We start from the raw sequence: 19,167 nt of genomic DNA, 5'->3' as shown, positions 1-19,167 counted from the left end.
TTCGTATCTTTCCTTAGATGATTCTTGTTTACCTGTCTAGAAACATGGTTCTTAGCGATAAGACCCGATATAGTTATTTTTGTGTGTAACTGAATGCATTTGCTTTGATTACTATTATAATAATGTACGATAAAGCATAATCTACTTTACTCTGCTACCGCCAATCAACAATCATTATTACAAAATTATAAAATCATATTATGTTATTGTGTACACAGCTGGTAAATGTAGTTACACTCTAATTTACATAAGAATAAGAACTAGAACGCCCTGCGTTTTCTGAGTACGTAATGTAAAGTGACCTCGTAATGTGAGTCTTAGGATACTTTTTAAGTAATAACAAATACTTTATAAAGTTTCATTTATCTGCGACTCGGAAAAAATTTAAGAAAATACTTTCGTGTAAGCATTTTCTGCTTAAACTAAATAGTCTTTTACAAAATAACACAAATTACTGGAAAAATAGTCATTATTGAAATTACTGGAAAAATAAAAATGCATCGCAATTCAAAACTAGCAATCCCAAAATCCTTAAATAATCCCAATCACGTTTTAATAGGTACGATATGATTCGTGAATTAGTCTGAAAGTAGCGCCGGTAATTAATAAATTAAAGAGCGGACGGTTCGCGTGGTATGGACTTGCGATGCGTAGAGAGAAGATGCATGTGACTAGGAGATGTATGGAAATGGTAGTGCAAGGTAGAGAGGGAAGAGGTCGGCCGAAGAAGACATGGATGGAGTGTGTGAATGACGATATGAGAGAGAGAGAAGAGTAAGTGTGAATAGAAAAATTAGAATAGGGAATGGAATAGAAAATGGAATGGAAGCGAATGGAATAGAAATGAATACAATAGAGAATTAAAAAGAAAATTTATCTGTGTCTAGTGTCTAGTACCTAGTGGCATAACGTGGAGAAAAAAAAGAACATAATTCAACTGCAACGCACGTACCAAATGAAGTCATTTTGGGCAGCACTCGTAAAGCTAAGTGGTAGGAGTTAGAGCAAATTAGGATCTACTTGAATGTGGTGACCGTGATTTGGTTTAAAAAAAAAAGCTTAATAAAATGAAGAAGGGTGCTAGGTTATTGAAGGTTTCAATAACAAAAATCATTTAAAGTGATTACTAAACGAAAAACAAACTAAGCATACACTTTAAGGCAAAGTACATTTTTCAGTGAAATAAATGCGGTTCGTATTTGTGATGTCTAGAATAAAAAATGAGCAAATAGTATTATAAATACTGATTGAATTAAAAGAGTATTTCTTATAAACGGCTACAAATAGTTCTTCTTGTCCTTATCCCAAATTATGAGAGGTCGGCGCAGCATGATATGAGGACATAGGGATCATAGGGATTTGGCATGAGTTTTACGACCGACCGCCTGCCTGATGTCAACCCTCCTTGGTAAATATCTCATGTACGCAACGCATTGCAACATGCCATAGGGATGCATCCTTGGGCTGAGCCCTTGCTCGCCCACCTGCCCTGTTAAAAGTGAAAAGGCCTCCGGGCCACCAGTAATCTCTCAAACATAAAAAAGAGATGCATTCGGTTCGCTTACAATTGGAATAGCCCCTTAATCTACTAACGATTGGGTAGGGGAAAAAATATAGGAATGCACTTTTGTTTCTTCTATTAACATTTCTTTTCTCACGGCCGTCTGGTGTAGTGGTAAGTGACATGGTCACTACACAAGGGTGTCGCGGGTTCAAATCCCGCCAAGGGAAGATATTTGTATGATAAATATAAATGTCTTTTCCAGGGTTATGGATGTATATTAAATATTAAATATATGTATGTGTATAATAAAAATCTTACATTTATATCCGTTATCTGGTGGTACCTGTAACACAAGTTCTTTACGAACTAATCACGGGACCAGTTAACGTGGCGTGATTGTTAGTAAATATTTATTTATTTTACTCCATTTATTTCTGGTTCTATGATATGCATTTTATTATTATTAACATTTAGACTAAACGTATATTAATAAATTTATAAATCAAATTTATAAATTATTAATAAATAAATAGAAATTATAACTGACATTTATAAATTTACATTTTTCAATTACGAAATGATAAAAATATCACATATAACAAGACAGGGATATGAAACCTGGCTTTTTGCATATTGTCCTGACTAATGCCCTGTGTCTTTCTTGAGATCTGTTAGGTAAACATTGCTAGTACGTATCGGCATCATCTCTACTCATCCCACGAAGCGTATTGTTTGCAGTTTGAAAAACGGCCATAATAATGCTTTTAAGAATGCACCGTAAACACATCGAGCTGTCTTAGCAAAATATATCCGGAATATATTTTCCTAAATTGGTCAAGCCTCTAATAATTATGTAACGTTCATTAAAACATGTCCTTCTTCAAACGAGGCTTGTGGAGAGTATTAAGCGGTAGGCAGCGGCTTGGCTCTGCCCCTGGCATTGCTGAAGTCCATGGGCGACGGTAACCACTCACCATCAGGTGGGCCGTATGCCCGTCTGCCTACAAAGGCAATAAAAAAAAAAAATAAAAAAATAAAAACATTATTGATCAAATTGAACAACTTACCCTCTTTAATATTAGTCGTAATAATATTAGCAATCCGTAGTTGATTAAATAATAATTTGCAATTATTTGGCAACTTGGCAACAAATTATTGTTTTTGTTAGAACATTATAAATACGGGGCCGTAGCGTGGTAAACTTAATTAAACACCAAGACGCTAGGGAATTCAGAGCACGTTCCTCGTTTGTGTACATTCACGATGAAAGGTTTCGGGAGTCACTCAACCCTGAAAACGACGTAGGTTCTCATTTACATAGAAAACAGGGTCCCGCAAATGATGTCATCGTTACTAAATTATCAACACACGAATTATAACGTGACACAAAATAGAAAGTTTTAATAAAAAAAACATTAATTCATTAAAGTATACGCCTATTTCACAGCATTCAAATGTCGACGAATAAAACCTAAGTTGTCCGTGATCAAGATCATTGTTCCTTGTATGTATATGGGTAAATGCACAAACCGTGCAAGTTAAAAAAAAAAAAAGAAAAAAAAAAAGAAAGATAATTAATTGTTAAGTCTTAGAAACGTAGGAAGGAATGAAATAAAATAATAAAAAACGAGATTAAGCCGTAAAAGTAGTTTTAATTATATTCGAAAGCAGTTTTAATCGCGTCTAATACACGTGAAAACCAAATAAAATACCCAATATAAAATTACAGGTTTTAATCGTTCCATTGCAACACGAGGATTTGGCCAACATATTTGGCCGATCGAAATCCGTTGGTATTGAAAATACGCTTTAAAATCAATCATAATTAAAAATCGTTTCACTCAACATATAAAAGTGATTTCGTTATCATTTCTAGTGTGTTAATTACTAAATTTTCCTAAATTACTACTTCTACTACTAAATTATTCTAGAAACGTACGTGTGTAAAAGCACGTGGCAAATAAGATCTCTGGAAACGCACTGTAGATGAACGCAGTGGCTCCCCATGGATAAACTCTACTCCGGTGGCAGGCGGTGCGATATTCCGATCTCGGCGTGCCGCGGCCGTGCTCGAGGCGTGGTCTCGCCGCCTGCCGGACCCGGCCTACGGGCGATGAACCGTCGAGGTGATTCGCCCAGTCCTTACAGACTGGGTGAATCGCGACCGAAGACGTCTTACCTTCCGAGAGACACAGGTGCTCACGGGACACGGTTATTGCGGCCACTACTTGCACATCGTCGCCCAGAGGAAGCCGACGCCGAAGTGCCACCACTGCAGTGGCGGCAACGAGGACATGGCGGAGCACGCGCTCGCGTACTGCCCCGCTTTCGCGGAGCAGCGCCGCGTCCTCATTGCAAAAATAGGACCGGACTTGTCGCTTCCGACCCTCGTAGCAACTACAGTCACTTTAGCGCGCTGGCACCAGGAGGACGGGACGATTCGTCGTCGCTGTCGTCGCCGAATATACTGTGGAGGAGCAACCCGGTCGGCAGTGTATCGCGTTCCGACCCGGCAGACTGGTTCTGGCCAAGCGGGGTATCCCAGAATACCAACGGCATCACCCGGGCGGCCTGGTAGGGCCGCCGTACCGTGGAGCCCGGCATCGTTGGACTATCGCCTCGACGAACCGTCGGTCGGGCGTACTCGGGGTGGCGCCGCGTGTCTGGTTGTAGTGTTGACCGCGGGAACCCCCCTACTCTGACCGGGTTTTAACCCCGGGTGGAGATCGGACGTTGGGTGTAAGAGTGCAAGGGAGTAGTTTTTTTTTGATTGCCTTTGTAAGCAGACGAGCATACGGCCCACCTGATGGTGAGTGGTTACCGTCGTCCATGGACTTCAGCAATGCCAGGGGCAGAGCCAAGCCGCTGCCTACCGCAAAACCGTTTAGTGCGGTAGGTCCCTAAAATTCCTTGGGCCCGCGGTCTGCTCCAACACCTTGCAGATCGTCAAGTCCCACATACCCCGCGCGCCCCCTAGACGCGGGGATCTTGTTGGAGGTTCGGCCCTGGCCCGAAAAAAAAAAGCGGTGCGATATTAAAAACGAGATGACAATATCATCTCAAATAATTCCTCGGAGCACTGCCCATGGAACATACGGTACAAAATACAGAGGGAACCGAAGTCCTTCCGCAGATCCTTTAAGCCCGAACAAACGATGGCTTCGCGACAAACATACCTACATAGTATAGTGGTGCCTGCCAATTCGGTTTTATAATACCCCCTACAACTACGAAATTCTCGTCCTTCTAATTTATAGCATATTTTTACTTACACCTATTTAACTTTCGTGATTTTCGTTAGTGGTTCGCTAACTAGTCTTCTGGAAACGCACACCGATTGACCCAAATACGCAACGATACTAGATGTTGATAAATTACCATCGCCTATATTACGAACGATACAATTGGCGTGCATCGGGGCCAATATTTAGTAATTACGGTCTAGTTTCTATCGGTCTTGCCCAAATATCGCAGCGTGTCGACTTTCACGCTCAATTTCGCGTGCCCCGAAGCGAACTCGTTGTAAACGTTAAATTGCGGACATGTGTCCAAATTGCAATGCCGGCCCGAAGTTTTATTTTTGATAGCGTCAAATTATTTTTTGTATGTATCCCTAAAACATCCTTGGGCCCGCGACCTGCTGCCAACTTCTGCAGACTGTCAAGATCCACATACCCCGCGCACCCCCTAATTCGGAACCTCGCAATAGATTCCAATACATGCCACAGAAAAATACACCGAAAAAAAAAAGTCGGAGACACCTGCGCGTACGGTATTAGAATACGCCATAACGCCAGTAAAACCTTTGAATCAATAATCATCTATCTATTTATGTATCATCACATAATTATAATTTTATTAATAAATAATCGTAATTTCAAAGTCCACTATTGAGCACTACTAATTACTATAAACATAGAGAGCGATGTGTTATCAGTTATCTCCGTACATTACTGTATACTGTTTTAATTATCAACATCATACGGTCGGATCTAATTCTTGGATTTGCGTGTCATCTTTTTCTCTTGGAATAAAATTAGTACCATAAACATTGTTCAATGAAATATTAAAATGGTAATTTAAATAAATAAATGTATCCTTTATATAATCGAATTTTAAATGGACAGTTCTAATTTCAAATATCTAAGCTGTTTTTTTTTTAAATGTAGAACAACAGTTCAGCTTAATTGCAATTCCAGAATTCAAAACATAGTCGCACGAATAAGAAGATAATGTCGAACAAATTGAAAATACATGGCCGATGTCATTCACCAGCGTTCGAATTTTAATTTATTCTATATAAACTAAAATTCTTCGACAAATACGAATTGGTGGCGTTATCTATACAATTATAGTTACAATTTCAACTGTTTAACTTCTAAATTATAATACCAGTATTGCCAATTTTTACAATAAAAAAAACTCGAAGCACTATAATTATTTAATATGCAAGACAATTGCCTACAAATACATATCTACTAGCTGGCCCGGTTATGTTTTTCACTCTTCATGTAAACACGACTGAACGAGTTTAGATGAAATTCGCACAAAGTAACTTATAACCTGGGTTAGCGGGTACGATATTCCTATTATAGAAAAGAACATGACCGGGGCAAATCCGATTATAGCCACTATCATAATCAATACAAGATTTTGTTCACTGGATCGTGATTTTACGTACAGAATATTTACTAAATGTGAAAATAAGTCTATTGACCCGAAAATTCCAAAGAGAGTGTATCCCGAGAAAATGCTCTCTTTATTATATAATAATGTTTACAATAGGTTGATGTTGATGAATGAAGTTGCTGTTTTAAAATACTGGCAGTTTGAAAGGTGATTTTATGTATGCTGGCAAAACTCGAAATTCATATGAATTTTATAAAAAAAGATATGGAATTCCATTTTCAAATTCGCTCGTTTGTTTATTGATTAGTGTACATACATATTGTCATCGTGTACATACATATTTGTATATTTTTCATCAATATGGGCACGATAAAAATACAAGTTATTGTTGAATACGAGTTCCGTCGTGATTACAAAGCCGCCCAAACGGTTCACAACACTAATGAGGTGTACAGAGTGAAGACTTCAAACGAACGTACGACTCGTTATTTCGGTTTGAACGCTTCCAACATGGAAATTTTCATTCAACAAATGCGCCCCGGGTTCACTCGAAAACTAAAGTCAATGACGACGAATTAAATGCAATGGTGGAAGCTGACGATACTCAATCTACGGCTGAATTAGTACCAGCTTTCGAGGTTAGCATCAAAACAATATTGGTCCATTTGCGTCAAATTGACAAGGTAAAAGAACTTGATAAGTGGGTATCGTACGAACTGAACGATGACGAATGCGTTAAGGTATGCTTTGCATTGCTTAACCGACTCGGAAACGAAGGGATTTTGAATCACACTGTCAGCTGGAAATCTTTTGATAATCGTAAGCAGTCATCATATTAGTTAGAAACATTAAATTTATTGGATGAGAAATTCGAAGACTTCGTCGTCACGGGTGGTGGCGACGTCAACTAACCACCGAGATCGTGTGACTTAACACCGCTCGACTACTTTCTGTGGAGCTGCGTGAAATCCCAACCATCACTCGCACCGGTCCAGCACTTAGCCAATACCCTAAACAAAAACGTACATCGTATAATTCATTACAGCTTCTTGCCAAATAGCACCGGCATTACTGAAAAGGGTTTGTTAACTTTCGCACACCTGAATTCTTCAAGAACGGTCTTGAAAAATGACCACTGCTCTGGGTAAGACGCAGTGATACCATATGTGCATATTTAGATCGATAGAAATAAAACTTCTGTATATTAAACAGCAAATTTGTAGGTAAATACCTAATAGATGCAATACGACTAGCAAAAAATAATTTCTTAATAGCACAGCCAATCACATCCTTCTTTCATGATTAAATATCCTGTGAGATGAAGAAGCGAGGGTAATGATTAAGGAGGATGAGATAGAAAATTATCTAATTAGACAGTTTAACACGATTTCCGTGGAAGCCGGGGATGAGAAAGAATTAAAAAAAAAACAGAAATGCGCTACGTTGGTCGGTCTTTGAAATTTCATAATTTTGCGCGACTCCTGTATGTAAAGAGAAATATTAATACCTTGTTGGCAAATACGACGGTAACCGATATGCATGTTTATTTTTTCGAAAATGAAAAACAAATAGATTCCTAGTTAACTGTTAATCCTATCAAATTTACTCTTTTTATTTTTTATTGCTTAGATATGTGGACAAGCTCACAGCCCACCTGGTGTTAAGTGGTTACTGGAGCCCATAGACATCTACAACGTACATGCGCCACACACCTTGAGATATAGTTCTAAGGTCTCAGTATAGTCACAACGGCTGCCCCACCCTTCAAACCGAAACGCATAACTGCTTCACGGCAGAAATAGGCGGGGCGGTGGTACCTACCCGTGCGGAATCACAAGAGGTCCTACCACCAGTAATTACGCAAATTATAATTTTGCGGGTTTGATTTTTATTGCACGATGTTATTCTTTCACCGTGGAAGTCAATCGTGAACATATGTTAAATACGTATTTCATTAGAAAAATTGGTAACCCGCCTGCGGGATTCGAACACCGGTGCATCGCTCGATACGAATGCACCGGACGTCTTATATCCTTTAGGCCACGACGACTGATTAAATAGTGTTTAAAATTAATTTTGTGATGACGATTTCTAAATCACACATCACAAGTGCTTTTGAAAACGAGTAATTTAACTATGTATACAAGAAAATAATAACTTACTTTTTATCTTTACATTTATAATATGCTGAAGTTTTCTAGATTTGTAAATTATGGTACGTTAGAAAAGGTCAATTTCCCGCGATTTTAATACGTTACATAATTTCGAACTTTTCGAATAGATACTTTGGAATATGGAATGACTACTTATTAGTTCAAATGGCCCCTAGGCATCATGTCTGAGTTCATTGAGACACGAGACCAAAGTCCCAGTAGTAGGTTCGCATAGGAACAAACACTTACGTATTTATCGGGGTGCTTGTGTAAAATAATTAAACAATTTATCTTACAAAAGAGTTGGTCATGGCCAAACACTTTTGTCACTTGTCACTTTCTAATCGGCATGCTCTTCATAATATACCAACAATGAAATACAATACGCAAAAAGTCTCCTATTATATTATTTCTTAATTCCAACAACAATTTTTTAAGAATTTTTTTGTTTCCTCTTTTAAAATTATATTAAGGTTTATTTATTAAGGTTCATTTAATAACCCTTATGTTTCACATACAAACATACGACCGACACATTTAAAAAGAAAACGAGCCAATTTTCCGTTTATATATCTTATTATCCAAAATAACCAAAATTTTGATAAATAGTAGAAATTGCCGTCCAATTTTTAAACTTTGTCCTCATCTTGATTGCCTACTAGTCATATAGTTGTAACGAAGCCATCAAAGTCATGTACACAGCAATTAAGGTCACTTTACGTGCATAGAACTATTTTTAATAATTCACCGACTGACGTCATTTCACTTTGGAAAAGATATTTAAACTATAATTGGATGTATCCTTATACACTATTAATATCATTCGATCTTACGCATTCCTTGTTGATGACTTACCTGAAACATAAAATGAACATTAAAATTTTTTTAAAGTAATAATACAATGTTGATCAACTTGATCATCAAGCAAACAACAGTAATAATACACGGCACCTGTGTTGCGCTATCGACAAAGTTTTCGTACAAACACTGTTTCATAAAGACTTCATATTACAAAACATTTGTATCTTCACGTTCTGAGTCGGTAATATGTTTACTTCAATCTTTCAAGACCTTTATTATTAAACTAGCTGACCCGGCAGACTTCGTAGTGCCTCAATCGATAAATAAAAGACCTAAAATTTTGTATAAAATAAACTTAAAACAAAAAAAAAAGGAAAAACAAAATTGTTATTTTTATTTAATTCCGAGCATTTTCATATTTATCTAGTACCTTTTAAACCTTCTCTGGACTTCCACAAATAATTCAAGACCAAATTTGCCAAATCGGTCCAGCCGTTCTCGAGTTTTAGCGAGACTAACGAACAGCAATACATTGTTATATATATAGATAAACTTAATATATATTAGATAGGTATATTAACTGGACTGTCGCAGTTTCTTATTTGATTTCTTATTTGATATGAAAGTTAATTTACGTATCATAATTTTTTCTATGCTTCAATAAGAATTCACTCTTTATTTTTCAATTAATAAAATGTAAGACAGTATTTTCTAAAATTTTCAAATCCTGAACATAATTAACAACACTTTCACTTTATTGGATTGCCTATACTTAGCATTGGAAAGGTTATAAAATTTAAAATGTATAACGCAATACTAAGCTGTGCCGATTTCAACAATAAACCAAACGTCTCAATTGTAAATATTACCGGTATTACAACTGTTTACTATTCTAATTTCAGGTATAATACCTATTTTTATAATGGTGGATCAAGTGAAGGTACTACGAAAAAGTTGACAAGGTACATTATCAATAAACAAGAATGTGTTGTTTGAATTATAAATTGGTAATACTTTCTAAAGTCACATTGTTTTCGATAAGGAAGCCTATATGTGGTCATTTGCACGCATCGGAATTCACGGTTTAAGTGCAGAACTTTAAGTTTGATCACGTCTCAAATAAATTGGCCATCAGGTCAAACATATGTAACGAGCTTTCTGACTTATCTACAGAAACTACTTTAAGCGAGTACGTACGGTCTTTGTTTAAGTTGATACCTCTGTCGCATTGTGGTGACTCTGACAGAAAACTAACACATAAAACACGGTGGTAAAGGCGAAATCACTATAACATGGATTATGTACAGGATAACCATATAGGACGCCGTTGTCACAAGGTACTTGGATGCAGTGTATCGCCGCGGCGAGTTGTACGCGAATCGCGACTAAACTGGATGACGCGCCGGGGAATTGGCAATTGACTTGTTGTAAAAGTGCTAAATTGTCGGAGAATTACGCGGGGCGAGGATGTAATTAAGCATTACGGGGAAACGTGTATCAGTTTGTCGGTTGGGCGCGCGACTGCGGGTGCGTCGGACGCGACGAGGGGCGCCCGCGCACCTCGAACCGACTCCGCCAGCTTCGCCCGTGCAATCAATTTATTTAATGCAAATCGTATACGGGACGGGATATGCCATCAAACGGGCTGATTATTAGGGCTTACTTTATATTTTTCACACCCAAACTCCTTAATGTCCAATTAAGATCTATACTAATACATAAATCTACACTGGTTTTTACGGATGTTCCGTTATAACTACTGAACCATGCATCCGATCGACTTGAAACTTGGTATCCATGTAGAAAAAACATTTACTTAATGGATAGGCTAATATTTATATGAGTGTTGGACTCCCTACTCCAGTTGCGGGGGCTTCATGATGAGAATCTTTGTGGGGGTGAGAAATAATAACGTTAATTTGAAATTGCCAGCGAAGCAGACGGGTAGAGCTAGTAGCTCATAAAGAACGTATATACCTTATTTTTTATTGCTTAGATTAGCGTGGTATGGACATGTGATGCGTAGAGAGAAGATGCATGTGACTAGGAGATGTATGGAAATGGCAGTGCAAGGTAGAGGGGGAAGAGGTCGACCGAAGAAGACATGGATGGAGTGTGTGAATGACGATATGAGAGAGAGAGAGGAGTGACTGTTGAGATGACGGCTGACAGAAGAGAATGGAAGAGAAAAATTAGCTGTGCCGACCCCACCTAGTGGGATAAGGTGGAGAAAAAGAATAAGAAGAGATTAGCGGACGAGCTCACAGCCTCTCTGGTGTTAAGTGGTTACTAGAGCCCATAGACATCTACAACTTAAACGCCGCCACCCACCTTGAGACATGAGTTCTAATGTCTCAGTTTAATTACAACGGCTGCCCCACCCTTCAAACCGAAACGCATTACTGCTTCTCGGCAGCAATAGGCGGGGTGGTGGTACCTACCCGTGCGGACTCACAAGAGGTCCTACCACCAGTAAGTAATTTTAAATGGCTAATCTATTATGTTGTAAAAACAGATTTCTTGATTTATAAAATTAAATATAGATTACACCTAATTTTCTAAAACGAAGGTACATTTTTGAATTGACAGTATAATTACAAACTATCTTAATTCAATGGTGACATTATAATTAGATATAAGGAACAAAACTTGAGTAATGTCTATATCTATATGTACCTACATGTACTACCAACGAGGTCATGTGTGACAAATGACAACATAATTGATATCATTTAACACTACACACACTTTAAATTTTCGTATCATTATTAGCTTTACAAAAATACTTGCGGGTTATCTATACATTAGGGCAGCTTACTATAATCAAAACTCACAATGTTGGTACCTACCAACGTATTGACTAAAACATCTACGCAACGACATCTTTTTATGTATTAATTAAATGATCTACTTTAATAATAATCCATAGGGTCATAGATAATACACATAAATTAGTTTAGAAAAGCAACTAAAGCACTCAACTAAAATGTTTACGGGCGTTGGCTACTAGATGGCTACGCTTCGATTAGTTTCTCATTGCTCCTGTAAATGGCAGTAACATATTACCTATCCTATATTTTATTTTTAATGAAGGATTCTGTAAATATTCAGAAACCACAAATTGATAAAATTTAATCAATTTGACTATAACAAATAAATACTAATTTTTTTTTTCTGTGTTTAGTTATACAATAATTAAACGCCTTAACTTTAACAACATATAAGCTTAGGGGCATCCGCTACAAGATGTCGCTAGTTTCCATACAAAAAATTATTTGTCTTATAGTATCGCAGTTTCAGGGCCCTGCATAAGGCTAGATCAAGTTTCGCGATTCGTACGTTCTAATGGTGTCGGTAAAAGTATAGGTACTTAAAAGCTTAAGAAAAAATGTCTTAACAATTCAGATAATTGTTTTAGAATGTTTTTTAATTATCTTAATTGATTTATGGATGTGATAAAAAATCACTAACCTACACTGTTATGGTTCAAAAATTGTTGGATGATAGTTTTTCGCTGCTTTCACCAGCACATACCAGAGTAGCAGTGCCATTCTTCGACTCATGTATTTTTCTAGGGAAGGATAAAATATAAGAGCTATTTTCTTATTTCACAGAGACACCGACCTTGTATAAAATGACTAGACTAATCTGTTCTCTTGAGTTTTACTCGTTAATATGTCGAAACGACTCGTGCTGCCTTTGGGCCTGGGGCCGAACCTCTAACGAGATTCCCGTATCTTTTTTTTTAACAGTGATTTTTAGAATCTACCGCCGGATCGGAAACGCCACCCATTGAGAAGCTCCGGCGAGAAACTCAGTGGGCTGTGTCTATGGGTTAATTTACTCGTCGAGCCTTTCATCGCAAGCGATGGGTTAGACGAGGGCGGTGACCAGAGCTTGAGGTACCTGAAAGCTCCGTTAATGGATCGGGGGTAACCGTAACGACGTGATCCCGCATCAAGGCGGCGCTCGGGATATGTGGAACTCGGTGCCTGAAAATGGTAATAGCCGAGCTGAAGATGGTAAAGACTCGCCCATTGAACGATTCTTTATTACATACGAATCATTTTTATTACTTTGTTATCATTGCTTTTTTATTAGGTCTTTTTTTTATCTATAAGCGTTTTTTAAATAGATTGGTCTAAGCGGTAGATAACCTCTTGGTTTTGCGGATTCAAGGCCGGGGTACATAACAATAAAATCAGTTTATCTTAAAACCTACACTTAGCATGCAACAAGATCATGAGTATTAAGACTATTAAATGAATACTTAGCCTGATAGAAGTTGAAGTGAAGTCCAAACCATATGGTTTACCTATACGTCTCTTTGCGTAAAAATAATAGAGGTAGGGCGTTTTGGGAGCTCGTGCGGGTAGATACCACCACTCTGCCTATTGCCCATATATGAACCAGAAATGCATTCGGGTTTGAATAGTAAGGCAGGCACTGTAAAACTGAGACACAGAACTCATGTCTCAAGGTGAGTGGCGACATTTACGTTGTTGATGTCTACGGGCTCCTGAAACGACGTTCACAAAACAAATCGAAAAAAAAAAAGCCTTAAAAAATTTTAATTGCCTACATTTCCTATCTTAGATAATTTCACACACAATGACATGTCACAACGGAACAAGTGAAAGGTGAAAAAGAAAGTGTTCATCATTTACCGCGAACACGACCACAAACGACTTCCATTAAAACACGAATTTGTTTAAACAGCATTATAACACGTTATAACTATGCTAAATGTTTTTTTTTCTCCACAATAATACGTTATATATATGTAGGTATCACTGAATACGCAAACAAAAATATGTAAAAGCGGTTATAAAGAATTTTATATAAATGAAAACTGGAGAATACAGAACAATGCAGACTAAAACGTCTAAGATATAAACCGCTGTTTGGAAGTTAGGCGAAAGTGACACCCCTGCTGATTATGATCAATGATGTTAGTGCTCAGGAGGCCAGGCTCTTGAGGATTTTCAATTTGTGGCTCAAGTCGGGACAGTTTCCGTCGCTTTCGCCTTTGGATGTTGTCTGGCTAATACAGTTCTCATATTGCTGGACGAGGTAAAACATATATTGGAGACAGCTAGTATGTGGACGCTATTTTTCGCCAGACGATGTGGCCTTTTTTGCCCTACCTAAGCTGATAGCCTTGAAAGGCTATATCAGCTTAATCTAACAAGTAAGTGAGCTCACGGGGCTCAAACCTGACGACGTTGCAAATTCTAACCCTAGCAAGAACAGTGCTTCGCAGAATCTACCACCGGATCGGCGAACCACTGAGAAGGTGGTCTTGATGGTGTCATTGGACATTGGCAGGGGGATCTGGAAAGACCCAGTGTGCCCCTTTTTTTTTGCCGACTAATCGGCTCCGACCGGAAGTCAGATCGTTCGTCTAAGCCTTCGAAACGCTTTGCCTATGGGTGTATGTCTGGCTAATACAGTTCTCATATTGCTAGACGAGGTAAAACAAATATTGGAGACCGCTAGTATGTGGACGCTATTTTTCGCCAGACGGTGTGTCCTTTTTTCCCCTACCTAAGCTGATAGCCTTGAGAGGCTATATCAGCGTAATCTAACAAGTAAGTGAGTAACAAGCAAGTAAGGGGCTCAAACCTGACGACATTGCTAACACTAACCCTAGCAAGAGCAGTGCTTCGCAGAATCTACCACCGGATCGGAAACGCGGCCCACTGAGAAGGTGGCCTTGATGGTGTCATTGGACATTGGCAGGGGGATCTGGAAAGACCCAGTGTGCCCCTTTTCTTTTGCCGACTAATCGGCTCCGACCGGAAGTCAGATCAGTCGTGTAAGCCTTCGAAAGTAAACTTGATTAACTTATCTTTTTGAAAACAGTTGAAGGCGACAATCGTAAAAAACGCTATCGCATTTAAGAAGTTTACAGAGTGCTTAGTATGAGTTTTTTAACGTTCTCGTTAAACGTACGTTTTTAACGTTATAACGTAAAAATATGCAGTTGGAACAGCGCCCCTAGCGGCAAACGTAGGCAAACGTTCCAACCCCATACAAATTTGAGTTAACTTATACGCTATCGAGAACGTTAAAAAACTCGAACTAAGCATACAGTTTTAATTATGTTTATTATATTTATCTATGGTCACATCGAATCATGACTAGGATTCACTAGCCCGCTTATAAAATCAAGTGCTATAAAACTTAAAATATCAGTCGCATGATATGTGTTACGCGGTATTTTTTTAATTAAACTATTACGTGTTTAAATGTCTCGTGTACAAATATGTCGTATCAAAATCATTCGCAATGGTCCTACGTAACTATGGCGTTGCAATTTTGTTTGTTTGTTTGTCAATACACACTATTGCACAGAACAAAAAAAGCAAAATTGAAAAGAAAGTTAGACGAAACACATAATCTATTCGCATATAAAAGTTAGACTAAACTCATAAATGTTGTATAAGAACATTCAAGAAAGCATTTCATTAGTTCAGGTCATTCACCTCATCAATTATTAGTCTAGATCTGGAGGCGGTCTTGGCTTGAATAGATTAATGAAGTAACTACATGCACGTTCAATTAAACGGCGTCTTATATGAACATGGCGTAATTCAATATTTATTGCCTATCCACCATCAAACGTGACAATTTTATTTGATTACATTCAAAGTCAACTTCATTAAGAGGACGCTGTAACATTCCTCTTCTGGAACTAACTGTGTGACCTTCCTTGCTATTTGAGTATAAAAATATATTTGAGTTTAGTTCGTAAGTTTTAATGAAACGTTCCATAATTAAAATATTCTCTGCCGCAGAGTAAGCCTGTGTTTGTCTGGTGTTTTTCGCATAGAATAGTTCTAATGTCTCAAGGTTTACGCAATGTCCGTATGTCGTGGTGTCAAAACTGTCATACTGGTAGACAGTGAGAGTTCTTGTCCAACAAAAACAGTTGTTTTCTTTAAGCCCACTACCCTGTAGGTTTAAGTATTAGTTTATGTATGCCCGAAGGCATGTCAGTTTCCCACGTTCTTGATCTAAGATCGTCTCCGACCTAAACACTTATAATATAGCATTTGTAAATAGATAATCTAAAAGAATTGAAAAAAAAAAGTTATGTTAAAAATATAGGGTATATAATACATAACCAATCTATACCTTCTTTTTATTTTTATTTTATTGCCTTTATTCCAAATAATTAAATAAAATAATAAAATGCTATAGTGTAGGCTTGCAAATAATTATTTGACTTATTTGGTCAGGTTTTCCTCTATCGTTTTGCTTGTTTCATAATATTATATTAGCTATTATTAATTAATTATTTTAGTTATTAGAAAGTGACTTGAAGGAAATACAATGTTTTTTTTATTTTATTTTCAAATATGCTAATATCTGAGACCATCTCATTATGGCCAACAAAGTATGTACATTTTGGTCACGATATTGATTAAAACGCATATTACAAAGTAAAATAAAAAATAATTTTATTTCTATTTTCAATGCTTTGTCACGAAATTATAGTAGTCTTTTAAACATATGCACCTATTTATTTTATTACGTACTATTTTCCTAAAACGCTGCGTATTATGAAAAACGAATCCGTATATCACATTTTCAGATCAAACTACACGTAATTTATTTAATTTCAAGAACACTGAAACAAGATATTCAATTTGCAAAGAATGACAAAACAGCGAGTTTCAGTATAAGGATTGCGTAATATTGTTTTCTAAGAACTTTTCTCCGAACAACGTCGAGACTGTTACGGTTGTCTGATTCTTTTTCAATGTGGCCGTAGTACTGGAATCGTTATCCAAGAGTTTCAGTTTCGATTAGGGTAACCACACCACCGCACGTTTTTCTCAGGATTTCTTATTTATTTCATTTCATCACCATTAAATGAAAATTTCCACTGTTTAGAAACTATTTAATATATTTTTTTCTAAATAAACATAAATGTATACATGTTTTATCTTACAAAATTCAACACTAATTATATTTATTTAATTCATTCCTAACTAAAACCATGATTATTTTTACAATAACGCATTAATTTACGTGAACGTAAACGTATTTTGTATCTAAATATATTAAATGACTGGTTTTACTGGAACCATTTTAAGTGCGGTAACCCTAGTCTCATTCGTCCTGCTACCGAGGGTTGAATAAAACTCGTATTTCCATTGTCAGAGCGCTCCACACCACCACACCGACTGTTATTTAAATGAAATATCGTAGTCATGTGACAGACAGCTCTATAACGTTCGCTGCAAATAGGTTTTGATCAATCTAGCGTTGAATAAAGATAGCCTGATTAAAAGGAAATAATTCCGATCCTTTTTTAGAGTAATAATTTGCAATAAACTACTTAAGTCATCGAGCTGTAATTTACGTCACATCCAGTATTAACTCGTTAGTCTGGTTTGAAAATTTTAAATAAAGTACTTATATAGTACATAGCATAGGACAACTTCGGTAAACTCAATCATCTAATTACCAATTTATATTGAACATTTGACTATAGTTAAATGGTTAACTTTTAAAATTAGAATTCTGAATTGTTTGCAGTAAGAAATGATTCATTATATACGTAATTGTTTTTTTGGAAAAATCTCAACGTTCAATCTCCGTCGTCAATGTTAAATAGATAAGATAATTTTTTTTCTCAGAAACATTTTTTCAGAAGTAGATATCCGTGATATCTGCTATCTTTCTAACCTAGACGATGTCTGAGTGACGTTACATTCCAGGGCTCACAGTCATAGAAATGTTTGCACTGGCAATAAAAAAACAAAGAGAACAAAATCTAGGCTCAAACAACAACTGAATATGTATTTAGATTAACTACTGCGGGGTCCGAAGCGGATATAGTGTATTAAATACAAGGTCTGGTGCAATGGCGGATGTCAATCATAATATAATTCACAAGAGTAGAACAGCAACTAGGTGAGAACAATCCTCAGTCAAACTTAAAATGACTACACCAATTTAATACCTATCTAGTATTTTACGTAAAATTAGTCATAGACAATATTATGAATTCCCGCGATAATTTGACGTTCGCTAAAGTCAAATTGATGAATATATTTAAATTTCGAATGAAGAATACTTCTGCACCGGGGCTTAGACCCCAAATTGCCAGCGAAATTAAATTTTACTGGTTATACTCGTATTCATGAAAAAAGTTAAGGCTGGAAGCCGTATTTGGCAGGGGTTTTGAATCGAATTCTTTTGCAATGTGGTTGACGTGCATTTTTTAACACACATACATATGTATAATCAAGTTTATAAAACAAACAATGGCTGCTACGAAATTTAAAAAACAAATATTAATATTTGTGTTACGTAAATATGTGGTTAGATTTTTAGCTAGCTTTTATCTGTTGCCTGTAGATATCAAAGCAACAAGTTTTACGGAGCAAAGCGTTGCGTGCAGTGAATCATGACTAATTGCATGTGTCGTGCGCGATAATTTGTCGTCCACAGATATGGGCTTAATGTGCCGAGAGCCCTCCCTCCTATCATGCACTTAGCTGCATGGCTGAGGGAAAATATCAAAATTTATCCGACGAGAAACTGTATTGCTATTTTCCAACTATCTCCTTTTTGTTTATTATTGATTGATTTACAATATAAGGCTTTTAGATACAAATTCTAATGAAGTCAAGGAATTTATAAAAAATCTTCATTTACCGCAAACTATTCAATTATTTAAGATTGAACGATGAACGCCTTAAGTCGGCAAACGTGTATTTTTTTTTCTACGTACGTATGTATGTAATAAATTAATATGGCACAGGAATTCGTATGCTCGTGCGTCTCATATAATAAACAGCATCAATTTCATTTCATTTCCTGAGCGCGGGGCTCCCTGTGCCTGCGACCCACTCGACGAATCATTGAATTTAATCAGATAACTCGCGGAGGTCAGATACAGTTGCCTATGATTTGATACCGAGATAAACGCCTCAGGAAGAATGCTGAACAATCTAGTTTTTCACGTTTTATAGTATGAATTTCATTTATGTAGTTGAAACATGATTGAACAAATTGAAAACGAAATAAATTCGTCCACTATTGGTTTAAGAATGCCACATT

At 37.0% G+C, this 19,167-nt stretch overlaps 1 protein-coding gene across 11 annotated transcripts in view; it reads right to left on the bottom strand.

Annotated features, from left to right (window-relative positions):
• LOC101741447 (transmembrane ascorbate-dependent reductase CYB561) overlaps positions 1 to 19,167 on the bottom strand; it is a 65,053-nt gene that overhangs the window by 27,544 nt on the left and 18,342 nt on the right. Inside the window, exon 1 of one of the 11 annotated variants that reach the window (XM_062670509.1) lies at positions 10,285 to 10,688. The exons of 7 other annotated variants lie outside the window; for them this stretch is intronic. In XM_062670509.1, the coding sequence (XP_062526493.1) occupies positions 10,285 to 10,316 (32 nt within the window). In that variant the 5' untranslated portion in view covers positions 10,317 to 10,688. Of the gene's footprint in view, positions 1 to 10,284; positions 10,689 to 19,167 lie in introns of those variants that run through there. 3 more of the 11 variants (XM_012694018.4, XM_062670510.1, XM_062670512.1) reach the window with 3 other exon arrangements.

Source organism: Bombyx mori, chromosome 10 (genome assembly GCF_030269925.1).
Source record: "Bombyx mori chromosome 10, ASM3026992v2".
NCBI lineage: Eukaryota > Metazoa > Arthropoda > Insecta > Lepidoptera > Bombycidae > Bombyx > Bombyx mori.
This window is presented reverse-complemented; position numbering and strand designations above follow the sequence as displayed.